This window comes from Marmota monax, unplaced genomic scaffold (assembly GCF_021218885.2).
Source record: "Marmota monax isolate L192 unplaced genomic scaffold, Marmota_monax_Labrador192_F-V1.1 WCK01_AAM20220418_F8-fsc00024, whole genome shotgun sequence".
NCBI classification, from domain to species: domain Eukaryota; kingdom Metazoa; phylum Chordata; class Mammalia; order Rodentia; family Sciuridae; genus Marmota; species Marmota monax.
This window is the reverse complement of record NW_026695224.1, coordinates 9379258-9405217: the sequence shown is the minus strand read 5'-3', so window position 1 is coordinate 9405217 and position 25960 is coordinate 9379258. Positions and strand designations below refer to the sequence as shown.

The 25960-nt window shown below is 44.7% G+C and overlaps 1 protein-coding gene across 3 annotated transcripts in view; it reads left to right on the top strand.

Annotated features, from left to right (window-relative positions):
• Positions 1 to 22490, top strand: part of LOC124086747 (liver carboxylesterase 1) — a 32577-nt gene extending 10087 nt beyond the window's left edge. For 2 of the 3 annotated variants that reach the window (XM_046435246.2, XM_046435245.2), the window contains exons 5-14: positions 1491 to 1644; positions 3556 to 3660; positions 4402 to 4506; positions 6980 to 7018; positions 10107 to 10247; positions 11981 to 12061; positions 12312 to 12459; positions 20758 to 20889; positions 21807 to 21879; positions 22121 to 22490. In XM_046435246.2, the coding sequence (XP_046291202.1) occupies positions 1491 to 1644; positions 3556 to 3660; positions 4402 to 4506; positions 6980 to 7018; positions 10107 to 10247; positions 11981 to 12061; positions 12312 to 12459; positions 20758 to 20889; positions 21807 to 21879; positions 22121 to 22304 (1162 nt within the window). In that variant the 3' untranslated portion in view covers positions 22305 to 22490. Of the gene's footprint in view, positions 1 to 1490; positions 1645 to 3555; positions 3661 to 4401; positions 4507 to 6979; positions 7019 to 10106; positions 10248 to 11980; positions 12062 to 12311; positions 12460 to 20322; positions 20723 to 20757; positions 20890 to 21806; positions 21880 to 22120 lie in introns of those variants that run through there. The other variant, XM_058575891.1, reaches the window with a different exon arrangement.
• Positions 22491 to 25960: the final 3470 nt, after the last annotated feature.

Here is a 25960-nt window from a genome sequence, read left to right as displayed (position 1 = left end):
CTTCCAAGTGTTTGCTTGTGCCGTGCCCTCTTCCTGCCCCAATTCTATTTTTTTTTTTAATTTGAGAGAGAGAGAGAGAGAGAATTTTTTTTAATATTTTTTTTTTTTTAGTTTTTGGCGGACACAACATCTTTGTTTGTATGTGGTGCTGAGGATCGAACCCTGGCCGCATGCATGCCAGGCGAGCGCACTACCGCTTGAGCCACATCCCCAGCCCCTGCCCCAATTCTATTGACCCTGCAAGACCCAGCCCACGCATCAGCCCCTCTGAAATGCTCACCCCTTCCTCGGGCAGCACACCCCCGGGACACTGCAGTCTGCAGGTTGGAAAGAAGAGCAGGCAGGGCCGCAGAGGACTCGGTGATTGCGTGTGGTACACAGGCTCACCCTCACCCCCTTTTGCTTCCTGGCCACCAAAAATCAAGCCCTTTCACAGCTCCTGCTGCGCCCCCTCATCCTTGGAACCCAGGTGCCACCTTAGCTGCCTCCCCTGCCGCCCTAGCTCTGCACAGGACACCTCCACTTCACAGAGACAGACTGCTGTGCCCTTGACCCCGACTCCCCACCCCCCGCCCCCATCTCAGGCTCTCCTGCTGTCCCACAGCCCCTGTGCCTCTGCTGCAGCTGCCCCCTCCTGGGTGGTCAGGGTGAAGGCCTGGGGCAGCCTGGAGACTCCTCTGTCCTCACTCACCACCTCGGTGGGCAGTGGATCCTCCTGTAAACTTGCTCAGAATCCAGCCCCTCCCCCCCTCGCTTCACGACCTCGTCTGTGGCTGGATTATGGTTGTGATCATATTCATAAACCTGTGACTCGGACGCGGTGACAGTCCACAGTGGCCAGAGATCACAAGAGGCACAGGGTGAGTCTCGCCCTGCCTCTGTTGAGGGTTCCCAGGTCACTGATGGTGACAGAGAAGTCCCCTCCAAGGCCCCCAGCGCCCTCTCTAGCTGCCTCTCACTCTAGCTACACTCACACTTTGGTGCCCTTGGCCCTGGGGCCTTTGCACGTGCTGCTTCTCCTTCCCGGAATTTCCTTCTTTGGACATTTACAAGAAAGACCTGTGCTCCTTTCATGCTGGTCTGAACCCAATGCCACTGCCCCACAGAGGCCTTTCCTGGTGCTGAGATCTGAACCCCGCCCCCCTGCCCCACCCTGCCTCTGTCATTACCTGTCATTACCTCGAATCACCTTCACTCATGAACATTGTGTTCTCTTTTCATCTGTTTGTCTGTGCTCTGGAGTGTGAGCTGAGTGTAGTCAGGTTTTGCCTGACTGGTTCCTGGGGATGCTCTGACTCTTAAACCAGTGTAGGGCGCATAGTAGGTGCTTTCTCAGCACATCATTGCTGGAAGAATGAATGAAGACTCCATGCAGAGCAATGCTGCAGGGATGACAGTCAGGTGGTGACTACTGAGTCCCCAGCTCATCTCTCTGTCCTGAGAGCTCTGACATGACATCTGGATCCCCACCCCACCCTGTTATCTTGCAGCACTGGGGATGAGCATGGCCCGGGGAACTGGGGTCACCTGGACCAGGTGGCTGCTCTGCGCTGGGTCCAGGACAACATTGCCAACTTTGGAGGAAACCCAGGCTCTGTGACCATCTTTGGAGAGTCAGCAGGAGGACAAAGTGTCTCTGTTCTTGTGAGTGCTTCTGCCCCTGCCCACCCTGGAACTCTTGGAGACTAGCAGATCTAGCCACAGGCTCCTTTGGTTGCAAGACTGGATTCAGGGGTGACTCTGCTCACTGCCTGGCTTCAGATGGTGGGGAGTCAGGCCCCAGACCCTCTTGGCCTCCAGGAAGCTCAGAGCTGGCTGTATGTCCTGGGGCCAGCAGCATCTCCGGCTGGGTCTGTAATAGTGACCGTCCTGTTCCTCTCAGCCTGAGTTATCCATCCCCTTTCCAATCACTTGAACCCCAGGACTCAGCTCACTTCTGTTGGGAAGTAGGGATGGGTATAAATTACAAGAAGAGGCGAGGACAGGAGTTGTGTGGAGGGACCTTGTTGGGCTCCAGGCCAGACCTACACACTGAGGGGACTTGTTAGGCAAGAGTCAGCGGGCTTCCTCTGAGTTTTTCTGATATCTTGCCCAAGAGATAGGGCAGAATTCCCTGGGACTGAATGTGATTGATCTGGAGGAGATGGTTGAGAGGAAACCACGGCCCAACCCTCCCTGGTCTCTAGAAAACTCAAAGCTCAGCTTTTGTCCCAGGGTCAGAAGCATCTCCAGGTCAACCTGTAACTGTGCCCTTCTTCCTCCTCTCATTCGATTGGGTTCTCTTTCTTTTTCTCTTTCCTAATCATTTTAGCACCAGGACTCCCCTCACTTCTTTGTGGGGTGGGCATAAATTTCACTCAGAACAGGTGAAGTATGAGTTTGGTAAAGGTTTATTGTTTGGCTCCAAGGCAGAGCCACATGTTGAGGAGACCTGATCACCACGAGCAAGAGGGGGCATTGTCTCCATGGTGGCTGGTGTATGCCCAACGGGGAGGGCAGAATTCCCTGGGATTGAGGGAGGTGGGTAAGAGGATCAGAGGTAGAAAGTGGAGACGGGAGAGATGGCACATGGGATGTGAGTAGAGATACAACCCGGGGATGGAGGATGTCTGGCTTGAGTTGGGGAAGAGGCTGGGTGGACACGGAAGCTACAGGAGCTTCAGGAACCAAAGAAACCTTCCTGCCATGTCACAGTTGAGCAGTGTCAGCCCAACAACTGCAGTTTTCCAACATATATTGGCTTCATAGTTGAATACTCAGAGGAAAATGTCTATATATTTCTTAAAGTAAAGAAAAAGCAACAATATACATAAACCCAAAGAAAATAGTCTATAAACTTACTATCCTGGGACAGTTAATGTTCACATTTTGACATGTAGTTCTCTAGTTTTTTAACCCCAATTTTTTTATCTCTTTCTATCCCTGTCTCTTTCTTTCTTTCATTTATCAACTCTCCCTTTCCATCATCTATCATTGTTGCTTTTTACCTACAAATTTTCCCATAATGCTACAGTGTAACATTAAGATTTCTCTTAATATTATGTACTCTTACAGAGTATTATATTTAATTAATAATTTAATAATTGTATAGTATTCCAAGGTAAGAATAAAAATTATGCATTCACCTGATTTCATCATAGTAGAACATACTTTAGGTTATTTCCATTTGTTATGATGATAAACAGTGTGGACATTCTTAGAAATGTTTATGATCTTTCACAATCATTTATTTTTCAGATAAATTCTGAGTAACAGAAATGCCCAAAGGGAATTTGTGGGTAGGAAGGCCCCGCTGTCTTCCAGGAGTTTTGATAGTCATGGTGAGCCTGGCCACACACGTCCTGCTCTGTGCCTGTCTGCTGCAGAGGTTGTCTTAGGAAAGCTGGCCCCAGGGTGATCCTGGGTAGCAGGCTGGGGTAGGTGAGGAGTGTTCCCTCACCCCCAGACTCTCCAGGTGAACGGTCAGGGCAGAGGAGCAGGCTGAAGGAGCCTAAAAGAGCGAGTGACTTGTTGACCCTGTGAGCATGAACCTCCTCCTCTCCACTCTCCTGCCAGGTGCTGTCTCCTCTGGCCAAGAACCTCTTCCACAGGGCCATCTCAGAGAGTGGCGTGGCCCTCACTGCTGCCTTATTCAGGAAGGACATCAAGCCCGTGGCTGAGGTAGGTCTCATCCTGGACAGCACCTGGACTCGTCCTCTGCTCCCTTAGAATCTCTGGGGAACTTTCCAGGGGTGTTCATCAGAAACACTCTGAGCATCCATGAAGTGATGGTTGAGCAGGAAGGCCTTCTTTAGAGGTCAGAGTTCAATCACCTTCCACATTTTCTGAAGATTCTTCATGGGTATTTCCTTCTCTGGGGTTCCTGCAATCACACATGAGCAACCCATGGGGCGAATTTCAGCATGTCACATGTATTAACTCTTCTTAGTAGATTACTGTAATCCTTACCATCATTTATTGGTGGGGGAAATGAGGCACGAAGAGATTGAATGGCCATGTAGCACGTCAAGGGAGGAGGTGAATTTGACAGTGGAATTCTGGATTTCAAATTCCTAACCCCCCAACCAAACAGCCTCTTTTGAGGCATTCAACTTTGAGAAACTTGTGCCCAATTTATTTAGTTATTTATTCATTTTTGTGGTGCTGGGAGTGGTCATTGTGTTCATTTTAATAGTGATGAGTAGGTAGATATGGAGACATTATGTAACAGGCTTATGCCACTATTCCAATTATTAATAGAGGTAACACTGCAGGGAGCCCCGAACCCACACCTGCTGCTCCAAAGCATTTTGGCTGCCTGTTACTTCCTTAAAGAAGTTGACAGTGGCATAGAACACCTCTGTCAACCTGTGGGAGGGAGGCACACTGCTCTTTAACCCTATTCTTGCCTCTCTCTCTTAGAAAGTTGCTATTACCGCTGGGTGTAAAACCACCACGTCTGCAGTCATGGTTCACTGCTTGCGCCAGAAGACAGAGGAGGAGCTCTTGGAGACCACGCTGAAAATGGTAGGTGCCTCCATTCCAGTGGCCCCCTCCTCATGTGCTTGGCCCTGGGCTTCACTGGTTGAGCTATTGTTCTCTTGCCCAGGGTCAACCACCTGGACAGTGAGACATATCTCAGCAGCAGTGTCAGCCACCTCATCCAAATTCAGAAATTGATTTTTTTCCCATTTTTATTATGAAACACCTCCAAATGTCAAAAATGTCCAACAATAATAGGATGAAAATTGCATAATGTCCCTCAGGCCTTTCAACACTTAATATTCTGCCATTCTTCTTTTTACAAGGATTTTAAGAAGTGAAATATTTCATATAGCCACAAGTAACTGCCATCCTGAATTTTAGGGATGAGAATAGTAACTGAAAAAAAAATGTTTAGAATGATGTCATCATTTGTCTTGGTTGAATTAGAAATTTCATAAATTAGAACACAGTAGTAGACCCGTTTTCTTGGTTAGGTGAGACTCTGCCTCAGTTAGGATTCCAGAATAGCTCATCCATTCATCCATCATCTATTCTTCCACCCACTTCACTAAAATCCTTTCATCAACCTAGCGTCAGTCCCTCCATAGCTTTTTATTTGGGTGTTGTCAAACTTTTCAGCCAACATATATCTGTTCATCATCCAGTCCTCCAAAAGCAATCTTCTGAATTTTGTTCATTTTCTCATATTCCCATCCAGTTCAACTATAGTGCTTATATTGACCAGCACCTTCCATCCATCTAACCATCCAACCATCCATCCACCCTCCTGCCCAAAGCATATGGAGAGTTGGTATCAGGAGAGGTGATACAGATATAAGTTGACACAGTACCTGCTCAAAAAGAACCCTTGAAGGAGAAACACAGCCATATATTTAGTGGGGAAAGTGTGGTGGAAGGACAGAGAGGGGAAACAGTCATTGTAGCTAACAGGAGTTCTCAGGGAGAGTGACATTTGAGGACTGATGGATGATCATGGCAGTCTGTCATCACAGAGAAGCTCTGCAGGACACATATTCAGATAAAAATGTGTGTAGGGCCAATGGGAACTATTCCCTTAGTTAGGGGAGTTATGACTGTGAGCTCAGGCATGACCTGAGCCCCTGGCCTGTCCATTTGGACTTTGGACATTAGAAGGTACTTCTGGACCCATGGGGCAGGCTACACTGGTTGAGCCTGTATGTCTGTGAACTGAGTCCAATGTGGACCCAGGGCTTGGGTGCTGATCCATCAGGCTCAAATGAGGTAACCAAACTTGTTTCAAGAATTAAGGTAAAGCTGTTGTCTAATACCTGGAAAGAGGCAAATGGTCCAGCCATTTTTAGTTCAGCACAAAGCACAAGCTAATATGGGAATTGCTAGTGACCTCAGAAAAACCCAGAGAACTTCAGATCCAAGGGCTTGTTTCTGAGATCGTCAGAGTCCTTGTAGAAACGCTTCCATGATTATCGGCTACCCATAGTGTATGCACACACACACACACACATACACACACACCCTCATCCCTTTCTGGGGGGGCTGCAACCCATAATGGAGAGTGTAACTTTTCAATTGCTGAATGTTGGTGAACACAGCAAAGACAAATATAGGTTGGCATGAGTTTGTTTGAATTAAGATTTTTATCATGCAGGATTAGAAAACCTACTTCAAAATCCTTTGGTGGGGAGGGGGGAAATATATATATATATATATATGAACAGTGTCTTGAGGTAAGCGAAGGTTCATAAGCAGGTAGCTCCAGGTGCTCTTAAGACAGTGTTAAGAAGCGGCCTGTTTCTGTCCCTCAGCTTGCCACTCTTCTTAGTTGGCTTCTCTCTGAAGTGGATTCATCTCCTGGGGAGATTAAAGATCATAAGTACTCTGGACTTATATCCTATCTTCTTAGAAATTATCTAAACAATTTCGGGAGTAGTTTTGGTACAAATTCTGTTGGACTGACACTGACCTGTACTGTCCTTGACCTCTGTATGTCTAAGGACATGGAGCACCCCCGGTCACACATAGAGACCTGAACTCATGAAGAGAAGCTAGAGAAGTGCAAAATGGGGATGGCATGTGAGAGGAGGAGAGTGCCCCCTCCTGGTGGTCCATGGCACCTCCAGCCCCATCTCGGGCTGAGGCTGACCCATCTCTGCTGCTGCTGCCATCTTGTTTATATGTCGCCCCCAGAGGAAAATTGGGGTTTTGCTGCCAGTAAGAACAAGTAGGGGAAAGGATGGAGAGGAGGACGGCACTGACAGCAGAGGTCCGCCCCAGAGCCCCAGGGACCCTGACTCTGGTTCCCAGGTCTCTCCTTCCCTGGCTGCCTGCTCTTCCCCCGCCCCACAATTCTACCTTGTGCTCAGGCCAGGTACAGTCTGTGCCATGTCCACTTCCTCTGGGTCTAGCCAAGGAGGCACCAGGTGGTAGAACCCGATACCTGTCGAGCACCACTCAAAGGATCAACTTTTATGCCAGGGAGACGTCTCACCCATATTCTCTACTTTTTTCTTTACAGAATTTTTTTAGCCTTGATTTATTTGGAGACCCCAGAGAGGTAAGGACTTTCGGCTTCTTGATTACAGGTTTTGAGTCTTAAGGTCTTAAAACTCCAATTCACGATAAATAAAAGAATTCTCCTTTGTGGAATCACAGTCCCCCCTTGTGTGTGTATTGCTGAGGCCCAGAGAGGGGAGGTCACTTGCCAGGGTGACACAGCCAGGTGGACCAGAGGCAGCACTGAAGCCCACTCCCCTGACTCCCAGTCCAGTGCTCCCAGTCAGCTCCTCTGTGGCCCCTGGGCCAAGCTTCCCCCTTCGTGTTTACATCTCCTGCTTCCCAAATGGCCCTGTGGGAGGAGTCAGCACCACCCTTCCACTCTCAGGAGGCAGACATAACAGGATAGGGGCAGAGGCGGCTTCACCGAGGAGGACCTATCTCTGGGAGGCCACGGGTTTGATCAGCTGTGCAGGGAGGGATGTGTTGATGGTGGTCCAAATCAGGGTTAAAAAATAAATTAGAAAATAGGGGCAGAAAGGTCTGGGGTTTGAGAGTAAACAGGTCAGGTTCAGAAGATGGCTTGATGAGCAGGTGACCTTGGAGTCAAGCTCTGCATGAGGGAAGAAAGCCAGCTGTCAGAGAAACTGGAGAAGGAGTGTTCCTGGCAGAGGGAACAGCAATTGCAGAGGCCCAAGAGGCCCTGTGTGTGGAGGGGAGGCCATGGGTGAAGGGAGCAGGCTCGAGGCTAAGGAGGTTATGGAGGTGGGGATGGGATGGTCCCTGGAAGGACTTGATTGGCAGGAGTTGGGAGGGGCTCAGAGGGCTTGAACAGAGCAGTGATCTTAGATTTTACAAAGGTCTATTTAATTACGAAAGGACCAGGACAGGCACAGGGAGACCAGCTGGGAGGCCAATATGCTACAACTACCCAGGCAAGGAATCCAGGTGGCTTAGGCCAGAGCCAGGGCAGTGGGGTGGCGAGAAGTGTTGGAGTCTGGAACAGCAACAGGACTTGCAAATGGATAGTGAGGTGTGAGAGGAGCGGAGTGAAGGAGGCCCCTGAGTTCTCTGAACCAGGCCTGGCAATCAGTGCACACGGCCCCCACAGGGCAGCGCTAGGATCCACTGTGTGCACAGGGACAATTCCTATTGTCCTAGTGATGCTGATGCTACTCGCCCCCTTCCGGATGCTGCCCTTCTGTCTATCTTCTGGATTTCTCTCCTGTTCTGTCTCTTCTTTCCCTTCCCACTTCCACGTCCCATGGTCTCAGCTGATTTGCCCTCCAGACCCAAGTGAGAAGATGTCACCCTCTTTCTCAGCAGCCTGACCCTGCTTACAAAACAACTCCACCAACTCCCCTTGAGCTGGTTCTTCCAAACACACCTGAGTGCCAGGGGAGTGCCAGATATTGTGCACAAGAAAACTTGTTTCTCAGCACAACCACATGTCTTTGAGGCTCCTGGAATTAGCCCTGCAGGTGACACTTAGGGTCCTTAGGTTATGCCCTTCCTGCTGTTTGAAATCCCCATCCTTTTCTTCACTGGTCAAGAGTGTTGGCTCCCAGAACCCATGCAGATGGCAGCCTGGTCCATATGACCTGCAGGAATCCTCCTTCAGATGAGTTGCTCCTCTCACTGGCTTCCTGGGACAACCTTCTGGAATCCCATAGCCTTCCTAAGGTAGCAGTAGTTGCACCCAGATCCTGCTCTCTGCGGTCAGCTATTGAAGGAGGTTTAGCTCTTACCTTTTATTTCCCACAAACTGGGAATCAAGTCTCAATGTAGTACCTTGAATGGTGAGGTCAAAACCTCCTTAAAGCTCAGCATTTACGTAAGACAGCTCATGTTTAACAATAAATAGAAGTATGCAGTTGGCCTTCATTAGTCATGAATTCTGTGTTTGTGAATTCATTTACTTGCTAAAATGTACTTGTAACCAACAAATCAACACCAGTGGCCTAATCCTGGCCATTTGCAACATACATACACACACCGCAGTGAGAAGTTTGAGTCCCGTGATGCCCTTGTTCCCCTCCAGGGTCAAACAAGGAAATACTCTCCTTGCATCATCTCTCTTTGGGACAAATGTCCCTTTTGTGACCTATGTGTTGCCACATCTTTTGCAATATTTGCTTTTGTTGGTTATTTTTCTGTTTATAATGACTCTCAAGCATAGAGGAGAAATGCTGACTAGAGTTCTTAAGCCTAGGAGCCTGGGCTATGCCTTGGGAGAAGATGCATGTGATAGATGGTGCTCTTGGCTGTGAGTTCATTGGTAATGAGTCAACAGTCGGTCCATCCAGAGAGAGAATGGAGATGTGCCTCTGTGTAGGTTAGGCCACTCTCAAAAGTGCTAATATGGGGCTGGGGTTGCAGCTCAGTGATAGAGTGCTTGCCTAGAATGCATGAGGCACTGGGTTCGATTCTCAGCACCGCATAGAAATGAATAAATAAAAAATAAAGGTCCATCAACAACTAAAAAACTAAAAAAGTGCTAATATGACATTGATAGTATACGATGCGGCTGTGGAAAAGATGGCAAAGCAGCTGTATTGTATTTGTGCATTCATCAGATATTGAATTTTGAAAAAGCACAGTGGATAGCAGGGTTTTGAGACAGAAGCTAGAGAAATTTGCAGTTACATTATGCAGAGTCTAGAAAACATTAAGCATTCCTCGGCTGGTGTCATTATAAATAAATAGTACAACTAATTCCTTGTAAGAAAGTATATGTGGATGTTTTGCAAAAAAAAAATCTCTATTACATAAAGGTCTTTAAATAGAAACCTACAATAAGACGAGGGTGATGAAAATTTTATGATCAGAGACTCCTAAGAACTTCACTCTGGGACAGTCCCTGGAATTGTTCCATATTCACTAATTGAGCCTTTACTGAATTTTTCAGATATAACTACTATGAACCAGAATCAAATTTCTGCATGTATAAAATCCAGCATATACCACCAAATCTCCCCTGTTAAATTCTTTTTTGTGTCTCACAGACTTTTGGTTGTTAGGACCCTGAGATTCTGTGGTCACTGCTCATAGCTTTGAGGGTCTAGTGCTGGCCCAGCACCCACATAGGCAGAGAAACGCAGGCACTACCTGGACAGGATAATAACACACATTGTGCCTGTCTCCCCTAGAGCTATCCTTTCCTCCCCACTGTGGTTGACGGAGTGTTGCTGCCCAAGACACCTGAAGAGATTTTGGCTGAAAAGAATTTCAACACTGTCCCCTACATGGTGGGAATCAACAAGCAAGAGTTTGGCTGGATCATTCCGATGGTGAGGGCATGCAGGCCCCTGAGACAGATGCACCCCCATACAGGCTCACCGGCTTCCCTCCCTCTCGGCTCCCATTGGCTTCTCCATCCCCTTCCCCTCTCTGACCCACCCAGGGAAGTTATGCCCATTAGCCCCCGTTGACATTTTCTTGGAAACATTTTCCAGGATGGTAATACTGTCTGCCAGGTGGTGTAGCCCCTGGGAACCCCTCTCCTCAAACAATTATTGATTGTTTTTCCATTAAAGAGTCCTAAAGTGATCAGGCAAGGAGGTGCTGTAGAGATAATATTGGTGCATATGGAAAGCCATTCTAGGAAGGGGAGGAAGCTGTGGGGTTCAGGAGAGTTAGACCTGGGGTGCAATAGCTTTCATCTTGGACATGGACCCATGGGGCCCAACGATGCCCACAGTCAGACTGAGTCTCCTCATAGAAAGACTCAGAAGGAGTTGCTTCTCCTTGAGCTGAAACAGACTTACATATATCAACGGGCTATTACTGACCCACAGCAAGAACCAAAGCTGGACCTAGTCAAATAGGACAGGTTTAATCAGCAATAGGATTAGAAAAAAGATCAAGCATGACCTGAACTCAGATCCCTGAAGGCAAAGGCTGGAGACATCTCAACGCTGGGAGTGCTGGAGGAGGTGTGGCTGACCATGCAGTTCTTGATCCTCGCTCACCTGCAGGAGAAGCAGCCTTCCCTTCATGAGACAAAGCAGAGGTGTTAACTGAAGTTAGGTCTTTATCCTCCCACCAGGGCTGGCAAGGAGATCAAGCGTTATCTCCCTCCCCCAGGCACACTGGCACAGGCATAGAAATCCAGCAACTCGTGAGGCTGAGGCAGGAGGATCACAAGTTCAAGGCCAGCCTCACTCACTTAGTGAGACTCTGCCTCAAAATAAAAAATAAAAAGGACGGAGGAGGTAGTTTAGTGGTAGAGCGCCCTGGGCTTAATCCTTGGCACTGCCCCAAAATAAATAAATAAATAAATGAGCGAAAGGAGTCATCTCCCTAAATGTCTACGTTTCAAACATTTTCTTAAAACATTGTTCTCATGGCTCTCAGATCCTTGAGGGAACAGTTTGTGGTGCGAGACTTACATCCCAAAGGAAAGGAGAAAGTTATCCATAATGGCAAGCTTTCTACAGTAACTGCTCTCAGAAGGTTCAGGGGCCTGTGTGCCCGTCACCAGGTTTAGGCTGGAGAAAACCATGTGCTTTCAGAGGCAGGCATTTGGGGGAACTCGGGTCCTCCTGGGTCATGCTCTTAAGCCACTAGAAGCCAGGCTAAAGTTGGGTGGAGTCTCTGAGCGCAGAGGTTGACAGAGGTGTTAACGCAGAGAGTTCTGCTGTTCTCACTTCAGAGAATTTTAGAGGTGATGTCAAGGACCTGGACTTTGTCTTCCTTGGTCACTGAATCTGTGGAGTATGGTCTGGGCCTGGTCATAAGCCCTCTGCTTCAACACTACCCTGGTCTTTCCTTGCTACTTGGATGGCCACTGTGTCCCCTGGACTGATGAGTATAGTTATTTAAGACTTTCTCTTTCTACTCCTTGAGTTTCTGTATATATGTCCATTTGTTTGATTGTTTTTAAAGAAAATCTCATGGAAGACCCATGAACATCACAAGTCAACAAAGAGCCTTCGTTCTGCATTGTTGGTTGGTCCATTGTTTGATTCTTTCTGATAATTCCTGATGATTCACAAATGATTAATCATTTTTTTTTCTTCAGATGATGGGCTACCCTCTCTCTGAAGGCAAACTGGACCAGCAGATGGCCACAGCCCTCTTGTGGAAGTCCTATCCCCTTGTTGTAAGACTCTAGGGAATCATGGGACTCTGTTGAGAAACAAGGGGATGGGCACTTGCCCCAAATTACAGACCGATTCAATGGCAGAAGAAAGCCAAGGAGCTGGGCTTCCAACCCCCTGTTTCTGCCCTTGCCTCCTCCCACCCCAGGAGGCTTGCATAGGGTGGGAGGTTCACATGGACGGAGCCTTCTGAACTGGCTGGGCAGCTGCGGTGCTCACCAGATGGGGGTCTCTCTTGCTTGGTGATTTCAGAACCTCTCTGAGGAACTGACTCCAGTGGCCACTGAGAAGTATTTAGGAGGGACAGACGACCCTGTCAGAAAGAAAGACCTGTTCCTGGATTTGATTGCTGATGTAATGTTTGGTATCCCATCTGTGACTGTGGCTCGTGGCCACAGAGGTGAGTCCCAGAGGTTGGATGGGAAGAGGACCAACCCACCAGCTTCAGCATAGACAGATGTGGAAACTGCTGAAGATCCGCACAGAGCCTGGGGCGGGTCTGTCTGATTCTCCACATGGGTAGTGTCCACTAGCAGCAGACTCAGAAGAGGATCCAAATGCAGGTAGTTGATGTGGGAGCTGAACCCAGCAAACACCAGATGAGGAACTGAGGCAGGAAAGAGATGGAAGCCATCGATCGTGCACTGCCACACACGTATCCACTGTGCACAAGTGGGGCTGGGCAGCTCCCAACACAGACTCATCAGGATTGTCCTGTCTGTGGGAAGAGGAATCTGGGTGTTTTCTACCCATACCCACTTGTGGTTGAAGGCTGCTCCACGGTTTACTTCTGTGTGGTGCTTTGAGCTGCTGCAAACATGGGCAGAGTCGTTTCTAAAGGTGGGAGAAAAACCTGAGCAAAGAGCTATAGATTCTGGAAGAGGAAGTCAGGGTGGCCTGCCCAGAAATGGGACATGAGTGAGGCACACACAGCCTCTGCTACAGAGCCCCTTCCCTGGGGTTTGATGCGGGGTGGGCAAGGGTGGGAGGATGGGTCTGGGAAGATTTTCAAGATCAGAGCTTGTTTGGAGCTAGGGTGTGACTAGCAGAGGTGAGGTCACAGTATGATTCAGGTATAGGTCAGGAAGGTGTTCAGGAGCAAAAGGGCGGAAGAAGGGGACAGTAGGAAGAGCAGGGGTTGGAGGTGGTGATTTTCAATGTCTGTGCTGGCTTTTGTCTATCGTGGTGTGTGTCTGAGGGCCCGGCTGGGGTCCATCATGGGGCCTCCCAAAATTGATCCTAGGCTGTGTGTGGGGTGTGAGGTTAGGGATATGTGAGCTCAGTCTAGTGGGGGGTATCCACTTTTGGTTGACCACTTTCACTCTTTCCCTCTCTGCAGTTGCAATTATCTGAGAGCAACTGCAAGTAAGAAGGAAAAGAAGGGTGAAGAGAGTATAGGGGGGAGAGAGAGAGAGAGAGAGAGAGAGAGAGAACATTCATAGAATTTTTAAAAATTGTAACAACAAAATATATTTGTATAAATTTATGGGGTAAATTATGTGGCCCTACAATTCATGAATACAATATAGAATAATTACATAACTTGATTAACATACATATCCTCAAATTCTTAACACTTTTTATACTGAGAAGATGTGAAATTTCCTCTCTTAGCAATTTTGAAATGGATAGTACTTTATTATCAACTACATTGGTCACACTGTACAATAGAACTCAAAAAAGAGTTTTCCTGACATTTTTGTACCCTTTCCCATCATTTCCCTCTTCCCTTCACCAACCTATATAACTTCCCTTTTTCTCTTTGCATTTATGAGTTCAATTGTTTTAGATTTCACATGAGTGATAAAATGTGATTTTTGTCTTTCCGTGTCTGATGTTTCATTTCATGTTATCCAATCTTACCCACGTTGTCACAAATTATAGGATTTCTTCTTTTTAAGGCTAATTGCATGTATAATATCACATTTTCCTTATCCATTCCTTGGTTGATGGACACTTGGGTTGATTCTTTAACTTGACTATTGTGACTAGTTCTGCAGTGAATTTTGGGGTGCAGACAACTATTCAACACACTGATTTTAAGTATTTTGAGTAAATATTCAATAGTGGGATTGCTGGATCATATGGCAATTGAATCTTTCATTCTACAAGGAGGCTGCTTTCATTTTACCATCTCGCCACCAGTGCAGAAGTTTTCCTTTTCTCTTCATTCTTGCCAGCACTTGCTATTGTTTTCATTCTTTGATAAGAGCCATTCTGAGCAGTGTGAGCCGCTATCTCACTGTGATTTCAATTTGCATTTTTGCAGTCAGTGGTGACATTGAGCATTTGCAGATGTGTTGTCCGTTTCTATAGGGACATAGCGTCCATTTTGAGAAATGCCTATTTGGATCCCTTATCATTTTTTTTAACTGGGAGGTTTTCTTTTTACTGTATTATTTGAGCTCTTTATATATTGGGTTTTATAACTTCTTATCACAGTGTGGATAGCAAATGTTTTCTCCCAACCTGCAGGTCCCTCTGCACAGTGTTAGTCACTTCCCTTGCTTTGCCAAAGCTTGTTAGTCTGATATAATCTCAGTTGTCTATTTCACTGTGTTGCCTGCACTTTGGCAGTTAAGTCCAAATGACATTTGCTCAGGCCAGTGTTATGTAATTTTTTCCTCTATGTTTTTGTTTAGTTAGAGTTCTGATCCTACATTTAAGTCCTTAATTCATTTTTACTTGATTTTTTGTACAGTGTGAGATAAGGGTCCAGTTTCATTTTTATGCATGTGGGTATCCAGTGTCTTCAACTTATTGAAGAGACAATTTTATTCCCATTGTACATTCTTGGCAACTTTTTTTTTTTTTTTTTTGGTACCTGAGATTGAACCCAGACGCACTCAATCATTGAGCCGTATCCCCAGCCCTTTTTAACTTTTTTTTTTTTTTAAGAGATAGGGTCTCTTGGTTGTTCTGTTCATGGTTTCTTACCATATTCACTCTGTGGTCCACTCTATTTTCAATATTGTATATTTTGTCTTCATTGTCTGAGGTTTGTCTTCCAAGTGATCTAGTCTGTCGGTGATGCTTCCTATTGAGTTTTTTTATTTGGTTTATTATTTCCTTCATTTCAGGATTTGTTTGTTTGTTTTCATAATCTCTATCACTTTCTTGAAGTGATCTTTTTGCTACCTGTATTTGCTTCCTTATCTCTTGGTTGGTGTGATCAATGGATGCCTATATTTGCTCTCTTATCTCTTTGTTGGAGTGATCAATTTTTGCATGATATTTGCTCACTTAGATCATTCTTTAATTTGCAGAACTTTTTAATTATGTACATTTCTGAACTCCTTCTCTGACATTTCATCTACTGTGCTGTCAATGGATTCTGTTATTGTAGTATCTTGGTTTGTTTGAGACACTTTCCTCCCTTGTTTTTTTCATGTTGTCTGTGTGTCTTTCTCTCTTACAGTGCTTCTCTAAGGTATTGAAGTTTCTACCCTATAATTTTGCAGTGTCCCTGAAGGTTACCAGTACCTCACCTTAGTGGGGAGATCAATGTTTACATCACCCAGTGCAAACAATATGCAGCCATAAATCAATTAACTTCTATTTAGACAGTCACTGTTTTGTCACTATAAACAGAAATGATGAGTTCAGTTATCGTCTACCATATAGCCAATAGGTTTGCATAAGGGTTTACAGCTTCTAATGATGGACAGAGAAAGGGGGGTTATAATGTTTAGGATGTGAGAATTAGAGGTATTATATTATAGAATGAGTGAAAGGGGAATCAAAGGATGTTGGCTGTTAGCAGGAGAAAAAAGAGAGTGAGGTGACCCCATGCAAGGCTCCTTGTTGCCTCTGCAAAGGACGGTGTCCGTTAGCACACCTAGCAGGGATACATATGCTGCAACCAGGCCCACAGGGACCTTGATGACAGTCTTCCAGGTCCTTGTTGTTCCTAGATGGAAGTGGCCAGGTCTCTAGTTGGTGGTGGCAGTAGCATCAAGCCTATAGTTACCTTGATGTAAGGTTTCCAGGCCCCAGTTGGTGTTCCAAGATGGAAGCTGCCCCAGCTAAAGATGGCGGAGGCAGCAGTGCAGGTAACCCAAGATGGCGGTGGAGGTGTCCCAAGATGGAGGCAACTGCTTTCAGAGATGAGGCTGGAAGGCTGGGCTGTGTGATGGCTTTAGGAGGCCTGTTCAGTGGTGCTGCCCTGTGGCGTGTGATGCTGCAACAGGCAGCTGCCACCTGGCCCTGTCTGTTGACTCATAGTGGAGATTACCATGTGGGGAGGCCTATGGTGGTGCTTGCAATGTCCCAAGATGGAGGTGGTTTAGGTAGAGCCACCTGTTGGTGGATAGGGAACTTTAGTGGTGTTCTCTCTGCGTAGGCACTGTGTTCCAGTCTCCAATTTTCTTTTCTTATAATGTCCTTGTTTTATTTTAGTGTCAGGTAATGCTGTCTTTATAAAAAAAATATTTGGAAGCATTCTTTGACTTTTAAAGACATTTGAGAAGATTTTGAGAAGGACTGATATTAATTCTTCTTTAAAGTTGTGTATACTTCATCAAAGAAACTATCTGGTCTTAAGTTTCTCTTTAATTGAAGACTTTTAAATCCCTGATTCCGTCTCCTTACTCATTATTGATCTGTTCAGATTATCTATTTCATCTTGATTCTGTCTTGTTTGGTTGTGTTGGATTAGGGATTTACCCATTTCTTCTAATTTAATTTCTAATTTCATTCATTGTTGTTATAATGATCCTTTTCTTAAAGTCATAATTATTAATGCCTATTAATTGTTTAAATTCATAGCTTTTGTGGTGACATTTCCATACATGCATACATGTGTAGATCCTGCTTGGATCATACCCACCCTCCCTGTACCCTCTCTTTTTCTTCTTCCTGTTTCTCTTCCCTTTCCATAATGGTTTCTCTTCTTTCAGGTCATTTTTATTTATTTGTTTTTGTATATGACAAAAAATATGGGTGATACTTGCTATTCTGTCTCTGGATTATTTAATTTACCATGATGTCCTCCAGTTTCACTCATTTTCCATTAAGTGACATGATCTCATTCTCCTCAACGACTGAATCATACTTCTTTGTGTACACACACCACATTTTCTTCATCAGTTCATCTGTGGATGGGTCTCGCCTGTTTCCATATCTTGAGGATTGAGAATAGTGCTGAACTGAACATGGGTATGCAGGAATCTAATTTGCGTGCTGACTTCAGTTCCTGTGGATAAATACCCAAGAGTGGTGTAACCAGATCATATGGGATGTTCTATTTTCAGTTTTTTAAGGAAGCTCCACTCGGTTTTCCACAGTGACTACTAATTTACATTCCCACCAACAATGGGTAAGAGTTCCTTTCCCTCCAAATTCTCGGCAGGATTGGATTTGGGGTTTTTTGTTTGTCTGTTGTTGTAGTTATACACAATCTGTCTAAAAAGGAGATAGAATTTTCCATGTAGGTTTGATTTGCCTTTCCATGGTGGCAAAGATGTGGAGCATTTTGTTTTGTTTCATGTACTTCTTGGCCATTTTCACTTCTTTGGAGAAGCATCTGTTCAGATGATTTGCCCATTTTTGATTGGATTACTTGTAAACAGTTATTTAAGTTATTAAGTTGTTCATACATTCTGGATATTAGTCCTGTATCAGATGAAAAGTTGGCAAAGATTTTCTTCCATTCTATGAGTCATCTCTTTACTCAGCTGATTATTTCCTTCCTGCGGTGCAGAAGTTTTTTAACTTGAAGTCACCCCACTTGTCAATTCTTGTTTGTTTTTTTTTTTTCTGAGCTGTTGGAGTTCTACTCAGCAATTCACTGCATGTGCCAAGATCTTGCATTTCCCTGTTATCATCTAGTAGTTTAAAAGTTTCAGGTCTTACACTTAGGCATTTGATCCATTTTGTGTTGAATTTTTGGGAAGGGGATAAGAGAATGGATCTACTTTCAATCTTTTACATATAGATACCCAGTTTTCCCAGCACTATTTGTTGAAGAAGCTGTCTTTTTGCCAATGTAAGATTTTGTAAACTTTGTCAAGTATCAAATGGCTGTAGATGTGTGAGCTTATTCCTGGGTCCTCTATTCTAGTCCATTGTTCTACATGACTATTTTTAAGCCAATACCATGATCTTTGGTTATTATGTCTCTGTATTATATTTTGAAATCATTGTGATGTCTCCAACATTGCTCTTTTTTCTCAGAATTGCTTTGGCTATTTGGAGTTTATTTGTGATTCCATAGAAATTTTGGTTCATTTTTCTTGTTCTCTGAATAATGACCTTGGTAATTTGAAAGGGATTACAATTGAATATGTAGATTGCTTTTGATATTGTGGCTGTTCAAAAGATATTAATTCTCTCAATCCAGAACATGGAAGGTCTTTCTGTCTTCTGATGTATTCTTCAATATTTTCTTCAGTGTTTTATTGAGATTTTTCACCTCTTTGGTTGGATTTATTCTAGGCATTATTTATGCAATGGTTAATGGGGTTATTTTCCTGATTTCTTTCTCAGCAAGTTCATTAGTGGCATATAGAAAAGTTATTGAGTTTGACATGCTGACTATGTATCCTACTACTTTGCTGAATTTTAAACTTTATGCTTAGAAATCTACTATTATTCTGATGGGGTTGCCTTCAAATATGACTTGGTACTTCTCTCTTGCAAATGCTAATATTTTTTCCTTGTTCTTTACTTTCGGCAGTTTAACTATATGTTGTGGATAGTTCTTTTCTGACATGTTTATTTGGGTTTCTAAAACCCTTCTGTTTCTGGATGTCCATGTCTTTCCCAAGCTTTGGGAATTTTTCTTCTATTATTTCACTGAAGAGGTTTTATATTCCTTCAGTCTGTGGCTCTTCCCCCTCATCTATTCCAACTTTGTTATTTCTATTTTGGTATTTTTTTCCCATCAGCCTATCAAGCATCCTACTCTCCTCTGACCTGCAGAATTTCTTCTAAGAAACGTGCTAATGTTCTTTTGGCACACCTGGGTGTGTGATGTGTTTCTCATCTCTTCATGCTCTCGGAATTCTTTTGACTTTGATTTTGAATTGTTTGATCATTTTGTGCATGGGTTCAAATGGAGTGGAGACCTCTGTCCTTTACGTACTTAGGTTTTGGCATCTGTCCCAGATTTGGGAAGTTTTCAGCCATTTCTTGAAACATGCTATTGCTTTCTGAGGCCTTCCCCCTTCCTTCTCCTTCTGAACCCTGTAATACAAATCTGTGGCTTGTCTCTTGCTATTGTTCCATTGTCTTTGCTTCTCTTGTTAGTCCTAATTGTAATTTCCCAAACCAATTTTCCTTTGTAGACTTGAATTATGATGATAGGAATTTTATAAATCCCAGTGTTTTCAGAGAAAAAGCTTTAAGTTGTTTCTTGCTCAGTATGCTGCTGAAGATAAATTCTCTCATTCACAAAAGTTCATTCGTCTCTAGTTAAGTGCTGAGTTCCTGTCTAAAAATGATTGAAGGGCAGAGAGACAAGGTTAAACCCTCCTTTCAGCAAGTTCTGAGCCAGAAGTAGATGTTCAGTAAGTGGATTACAGAGTCGCAGAAGAAGGCGTCTTCTGAGCAGCACTCTTGATGAACCGGGGGTGCAGTGGTGGCGACCGAGAGGGATGACTAAGTAACTTATTCCTCATCCTTCTGCGGTGATGGCATATATTGTTACATACATTTGCTGATGAGTATTTAATAATAGGAAGTAATGGTTATGGTATATTACAAAATAGCACATACAATATTACACAATCAGGCATGTGTGTTAAAATATAGAAGAAGTTTTGTCTGAATGATGGGATTGTAAGTGTTGTTTGCCTTTTTTTTAATACTTATTTTCTGCAATTTTTTTTTTCAATTTTCCTACTGTATCCATGGGGGCACAGAGTTGTAAAACATTTCCAACAGCCTGATTTGGGGCCTAATTCTTCCTCTCAAGTCACCCCTCTGTGAGCAATTATGACCAATGCTTCCTGCTAAGGTTTTTCAGGCTGGGGGTCCCTGAATAAGTCCTGAAGGAGCAGGGATTGTTGGGTTGGATGATCAGTCACTAGGAAAAGTGGCATCTTCTTGGGGCTTGGATGGGATGGCTTTGGTGCAGAGATAGCCTGGCCGGAAAGAGCAGGAACAGAGAGGTGAAGAGAGGCAGGCTGACCCTCCCGTGCCCCTTCCAATTTTTAAAATTGCCTTAACAGTTTAACGCCTTAACACTGTATGGGTTGAAGCAGGAGGCAGGACAGGAGAGGTGACTAAAATGTCAATCTCTGAATTTTCTTGTTTGCCAAAGCACAAGGGACAAGAGAATATTCCATCTCTGCATGCATACTTGTATTTAAGAACCTTCATTTTCAGACAAGCAGCTTGGATTTGCCTAATTCTTCTCTGAATGGTGAAGATAACACAGGAAATGATCAAAACTAGGCTGAATGGAAGACACCTATCATGGTGTTGATATCCTTGAAATGAACATGCACTAATGTGTCATCAATGAAACACATTCAGTGTATTTATGGGGTGCCTTGTATTCACTCATTCTGTCCTTCAATACAAATGAAATCCCACCTCCTCCTCTATCAGCTCTACGTAAGTCAAGGAGCTTTCCAGAAACTCTGTTCCTCTCCCATGCTGACACCCCAGGGGTTTCCTGCCCAGACAGAGACCTTGAGATCATCCAGCTGTGTGTATGGTGATGTGAACTGTGCACAAATCTATGTCTTCTCAGATGCCGGAGCCCCCACCTACATGTATGAGTTTCAGTATCACCCGAGCTTCGCATCAGACAAGAGACCCAAGAAGGTGCTAGGAGACCATGGGGATGAGCTCTTCTCAGTATTTGGGGCTCCATTTTTAAAAGGTAAGGGCTTTTTGCTGGATGAGCTTGGAGTTAGGAGGAGGTTCCCCTCTTGGTTTGGTGGACTGGAGCCTGGTTCTCCTTCTTTTCTGATCTTCGTTTCCTGACTCACTATATCAGGGCTGAGTGACATGGGGCGGTTCCCAGCCTTTCTCCTGCTCTAACATGCATGAAAGAGGATGTGTATTCATGTGCCCTGAGCCATAGTCACATTCAGAATCCTGGCCTGTGGCTGCAATAAGGGAGGTTGTATATTACCTTCAGGACCCTATTCAATGGCAAAAACAGTCTTTCTTGATTTCTACTCAGAAGAGTAGATTAAAATGTGAGGATGAGGTTAGAATTGTTGCCCGCCTGAAATACAGTGTCCTGTGTATTCCTCTATCGATATGTCTAAAACCCATGTATTTTTATTTATAATATATTGCACAATGTCATGTTTAAATAAAACCTTTCACAAATTGTCTTTGATAAATCAACTCTCACAGCACATGACTTTTGAGCCTTCTCATGACTGTTTATTGACACATCAGTGCCTCTGGACATTTCCCAGTTGGGTAATTTCTTAGGACCTTGGAAATTCTGATATTTTTCAGAACGGTGTAGGAGATGGAGAGAAGACAGAAAAAAAGCCAAGAACCAACAATCCTTCAAGATAGAGGAAACTCCAGGGTGTAGCATTGCAACCTTGAATGGGAAGGGTAGGCAGATGGGCAGGGAAGACAGAGGCAACTCAGCACATTGCTGAGTCCTGCACCGGTCATTCTCAAGCTGAAAGTGCACACCAACTGACAGGGTCTTCTCACTCAGGAGGCTGGGAGTCAGGACCAAGAGTCTGCATCTCCTACAAGATCCCAGGTGCTGCTGCTGCTGCTAGCACACTTTGAGTAGCAAAGGATTTTTTTCCTTCTTCCCCATAGAGGGCGCCTCAGAAGAGGAGATCAACCTCAGCAGGATGGTGATGAAGTTCTGGGCCAACTTTGCTCGCCATGGGTAAGGCTGGTGGCAAAGAGGGAGTGGGATTTGTGGGATTGGGTGCAGTGGGGCATACTTCATGGAAAGAGATCAAATCCCAGATCCTGTCACCAGAGCACTCAATTCATCTACAGCCTGCCCCAGGAAATGGATCTGTTTGTGTCTTTTGGAAACTATAAGTCAGGGATTCCTGTAAATCTCAGAGAAACATGGTGACCAATAGCAGCTTTGGGAAATTTGTATTTGATTCTGTTCCCAGGAACCCCAATGGGAAGGGTCTGCCTCACTGGCCAGAGTACAACCAAAAGGAAGAGTATCTGCAGATTGGCACCAACACTCAAGTAGCCACGGGGCTGAAAGACAAGGAAGTGGCTTTCTGGACTGAGCTCAAGGCCAAGGAGGCATCGAGGAGATCTCCCAAGAGAGAACATGTGGAGCTGTGAATGGGAGGCTGAGCCAGTCTCCAGAGACTGGAGCCACCAACACAGCGCATTCCATCAAAGTCGTCCAAAGAGGCAGCTTCAGCGGCAGCTGGACAATGTGCATTGGGAATGGGCAGAGGCCAGGGAGCAGGGGTGTTTGTACCTGTGGCTTTGATTTGGAGAATAAATGCTTTTTTGAAGGCCAAAGCAATGTCTGTGTCTTGGACTGGAGATGAGTCCTTCCTCTCAGAGAGAAGCATAAGGAGAGAGGTGCTGTTACAGGGAGCGGCCTCTGCAGCTTGGTGAATGATTAGCTGCAAAAATCTAGGCTTCATATAGTCCATCACATCCCTTAACCCTAACCACATAACCCTGGAGCCAGTGTCCTTTCCTTACTCTCTGAAGCCATGTTGGATCAGCTGGAGAGGCCTGCCCCAGCCACAGAGACTCAATAATGCATGTGACAAAACTCACACTTTCTTGGGGGATGGATGGAATCATCAGTCTTAAATTCCAAAACAAACTTTGGTGGAAATACATGTAAATGTAAGGACACAGGCAGATTGAAAGTGAAAGAGAAAAGATATACCACACAGATACTCAAAAGGAAAGTTTCAATCCCCAGCATCAACCCTCCAAAACAAAGCAAATCAAGAGGAAAGTTGGGAGGCTATGTTAATATCACATAAACAAATATTAAAAGGAAAATAAAGAAAAAACAAAGCCGTCAGTTCATCATAAATAGGTGACAATCCTCAATGTGGACACACCTAATAGCAGTGTCACAGAGGCCCTGCCTAATGGGCCTCTACTCTGCCTAATGAGTAGACCCTGAGACAAAGATTTGAGTGTCATGGTTCTGGGAGGTGATTTCAGGAAGCACTGAGGAAGGGGGGGGGGGAAAGGTGGGAGTCCATGGGTATAGGGGTGTGCAGGTTCCTAGAGGAAGAAGGAGCTCAGTCCATGGGGACCCCCAAGAGATGGTAGAAAACAACATCAGAGACACTGCAGAGAAGAGAGGAAGGTGGGTACACATATACCAACTGTCATCAGGGACTGCTCAAGAGCTGTTCCATGGCCCTAGGGACAAGACACACACAGGCAATCTGGAAATTTCATGGCCTCTGCTGCTGTAGCAGGGTGATGTCTTCATTGGATTTGAGTAAAACAAAGAACTAGGAAATGGAACTCAACTCATTTTAAAAAAATACCATCATAATACGTGATATTTCATGCATCATTTATATACTGCTAGCAATTCCAACATCCTTAAATGTGGCTCTAATGCTGGCCCTCTGATATCATTTCTCTTCATAGGGACATGAATTCCACTTGACTAGGACACATTCTTATGACTCATTTAACCTTAAGTACCTTCATAAGTGCTCTATCTTCAAATTTAGTCACGTTGGAGTTTTCAACATAGGAATTTTGGAAGGATACACAATTCAGCCTGTTAAAGATAGTCTGTAGTTAGAGGTTATTACAAATCATTGCCATGATTATTCTAGAGCCTGTTTTCTAATGAGAACATAAATATATTTCCCTTGGATATATACCTAAGAGTGGCCTTGCTGGATCACAGGTGTCCCATACATTAACTCTAGCAGAGACCCCAAAAGTTATCCTAGAGGGGTTGCACCAGTGTGCTCTCTACCAGCAAAGTAAGAATCATTCTGTGTGGTTGTCAATTCTTCGTACTCTTAGAATAACTGCTGCCCGTTGATCCTTTCTGATGACTCTAGATCTCCTTGGTTAGTTTTATTATATCAAACAATTGATTTACAGAAACGCATGCCCCTAAATAGGTCACTCAATGAGAAAAGAGGATCACAGATGGTTGGTTGGCAATTTAAGAACCAGTGACACCCTTGTCCATCATCATGATCACTATTAGGTGACCAGGCACGGACTTCATCAAGAGTCATGGTTACTGCAGCCATGTCCTTGAACTTCAGGAAACTTCTTTATTTTGAAACTCAGATTTCTGGATGGAAATTGCATTATGCTGACCCCTCCTGAGGACCTTTGGATGCTGGAATATAATTAGGTGGTTAGAGTTTCAAGAGCCTGTTCTGGGATTGGAGGTGCAGAGAGCCTGTGGGAAGCTTTGCCTGGGCTGTGGATCTCACAGGGGAGAGCTGTACTTCTCATCCCTGTCAGTGGGGGCTGCTTGTAAACCCATTGAGAGGGTCCCTATGACCTCTCAATCCAGAGAGTCCTTTGCCATCTCCATTCTACACTTGTATTTGCTCGGGGTCTTCCTTCTTCCTGCTCACTGACTTTCACATTCTCTTCTCTAAAAGCAGTTCTTGTTGCTCTGTTGACCTTCCACCTTCCAAAATGTTGTCATGGTCTCCTCATGTGTTTGTCCAGACGGGTTTGTACTTTACTGAATTTTTAGAGGGTTAGAAATCTACCAATCCCCTTTCTTTCATAGGAAATGATGAATTGGTTTCTTAAATATTTCAAAACAATGTTTCTTTACATTTTTGTAAAGAAAAATTGCTCATTGCAACTCAGAGTGTGAATACTCAACACATCCACCCATCACTTACTGTGGCTGCTCACTGAGAACAGTTCAGATTATTTCCTATGGTCAGTCTCACTCAGGTAGCCATCTGACATGTCACTGGACTTACTCAGAATTATTCCTCTCCACACTGTTTTGAAATATGGGTTTAATTATTATTTAGACATAACAAGGCCAAGGCCAGTAGCTCAAGAGATGGCTGCTGTTGAACAGAGAGTTCATTATTCATGGTTCCCGAGTCAAGGTGCACTCTGTGCATGTAGGGAGGGGGCCACACGGGAAAGCACTGGGGTCATATGGCAGGTGCAGGGGTTGTCAATCAGAGGCTCTATTGCAAGGAAGGGGAGAGGTGAGATGGGATGTAGCCTTAGGATTCATTGGTCTGAATAACTCCAATGGGCTCTGGGACATATGGCTATTCCTTCCAGTATCCAGTATCTACCCCTGTAGTGATTAAAGCAGGCAGTGATCTAGAGGATGAGAGCCTAATAAAGGATTAAGTCCCTGGATTGGTTAGTTTATACAGGAAAGGAATGTTCAGGGGTGAGAGGTTCCCTGTCTTTACGACTTAGCCAATTCTTGGTCAACAAGCACTTTGATATGAAAACATTAGAAGAGAGAAAATAAGAACACAGTTCATGTAATTATCTAGCACAAAGGAGATCCCCCTTCTAAGTGTTAATATATATTTTACCAAATTGCCTCCAAGAAAGTTTGTTTTTCTCTACCCTTGCCAATACCTGGCATCAGTACTGAAAGAGTAGTGGTAAAAATCCTTGCCAATTCAATAGGTACAATTTGGGTACCTGGTTTGAATTTGCGTGCCTTGTTGTATATGCTAGTGGCTGGTGTAAGAGACCTTTTGGCTGGGTCCAGCAATATCTGCCTGCAGTCCCAGCTACTTAGGAGGTTGAGGCAGGAGGATCACTTAAGCCTAGAAGCTCAAGGTCAGCCTTAGCAGCATATGAGATTCCATTTCCAAAAACAAAGAAAGTATGTGAGTAACTTGAAGACCCTTGAGAATCCCCCAAGTTGATGGGATAAAGTAAGATAGTATAGCGACCCATCCTTCCCCTCAACTGCCCTACACACCCAGATGTGCTCATGGCCTGTGTCTATAGAATAAAAAGTAGAAACAGACAAC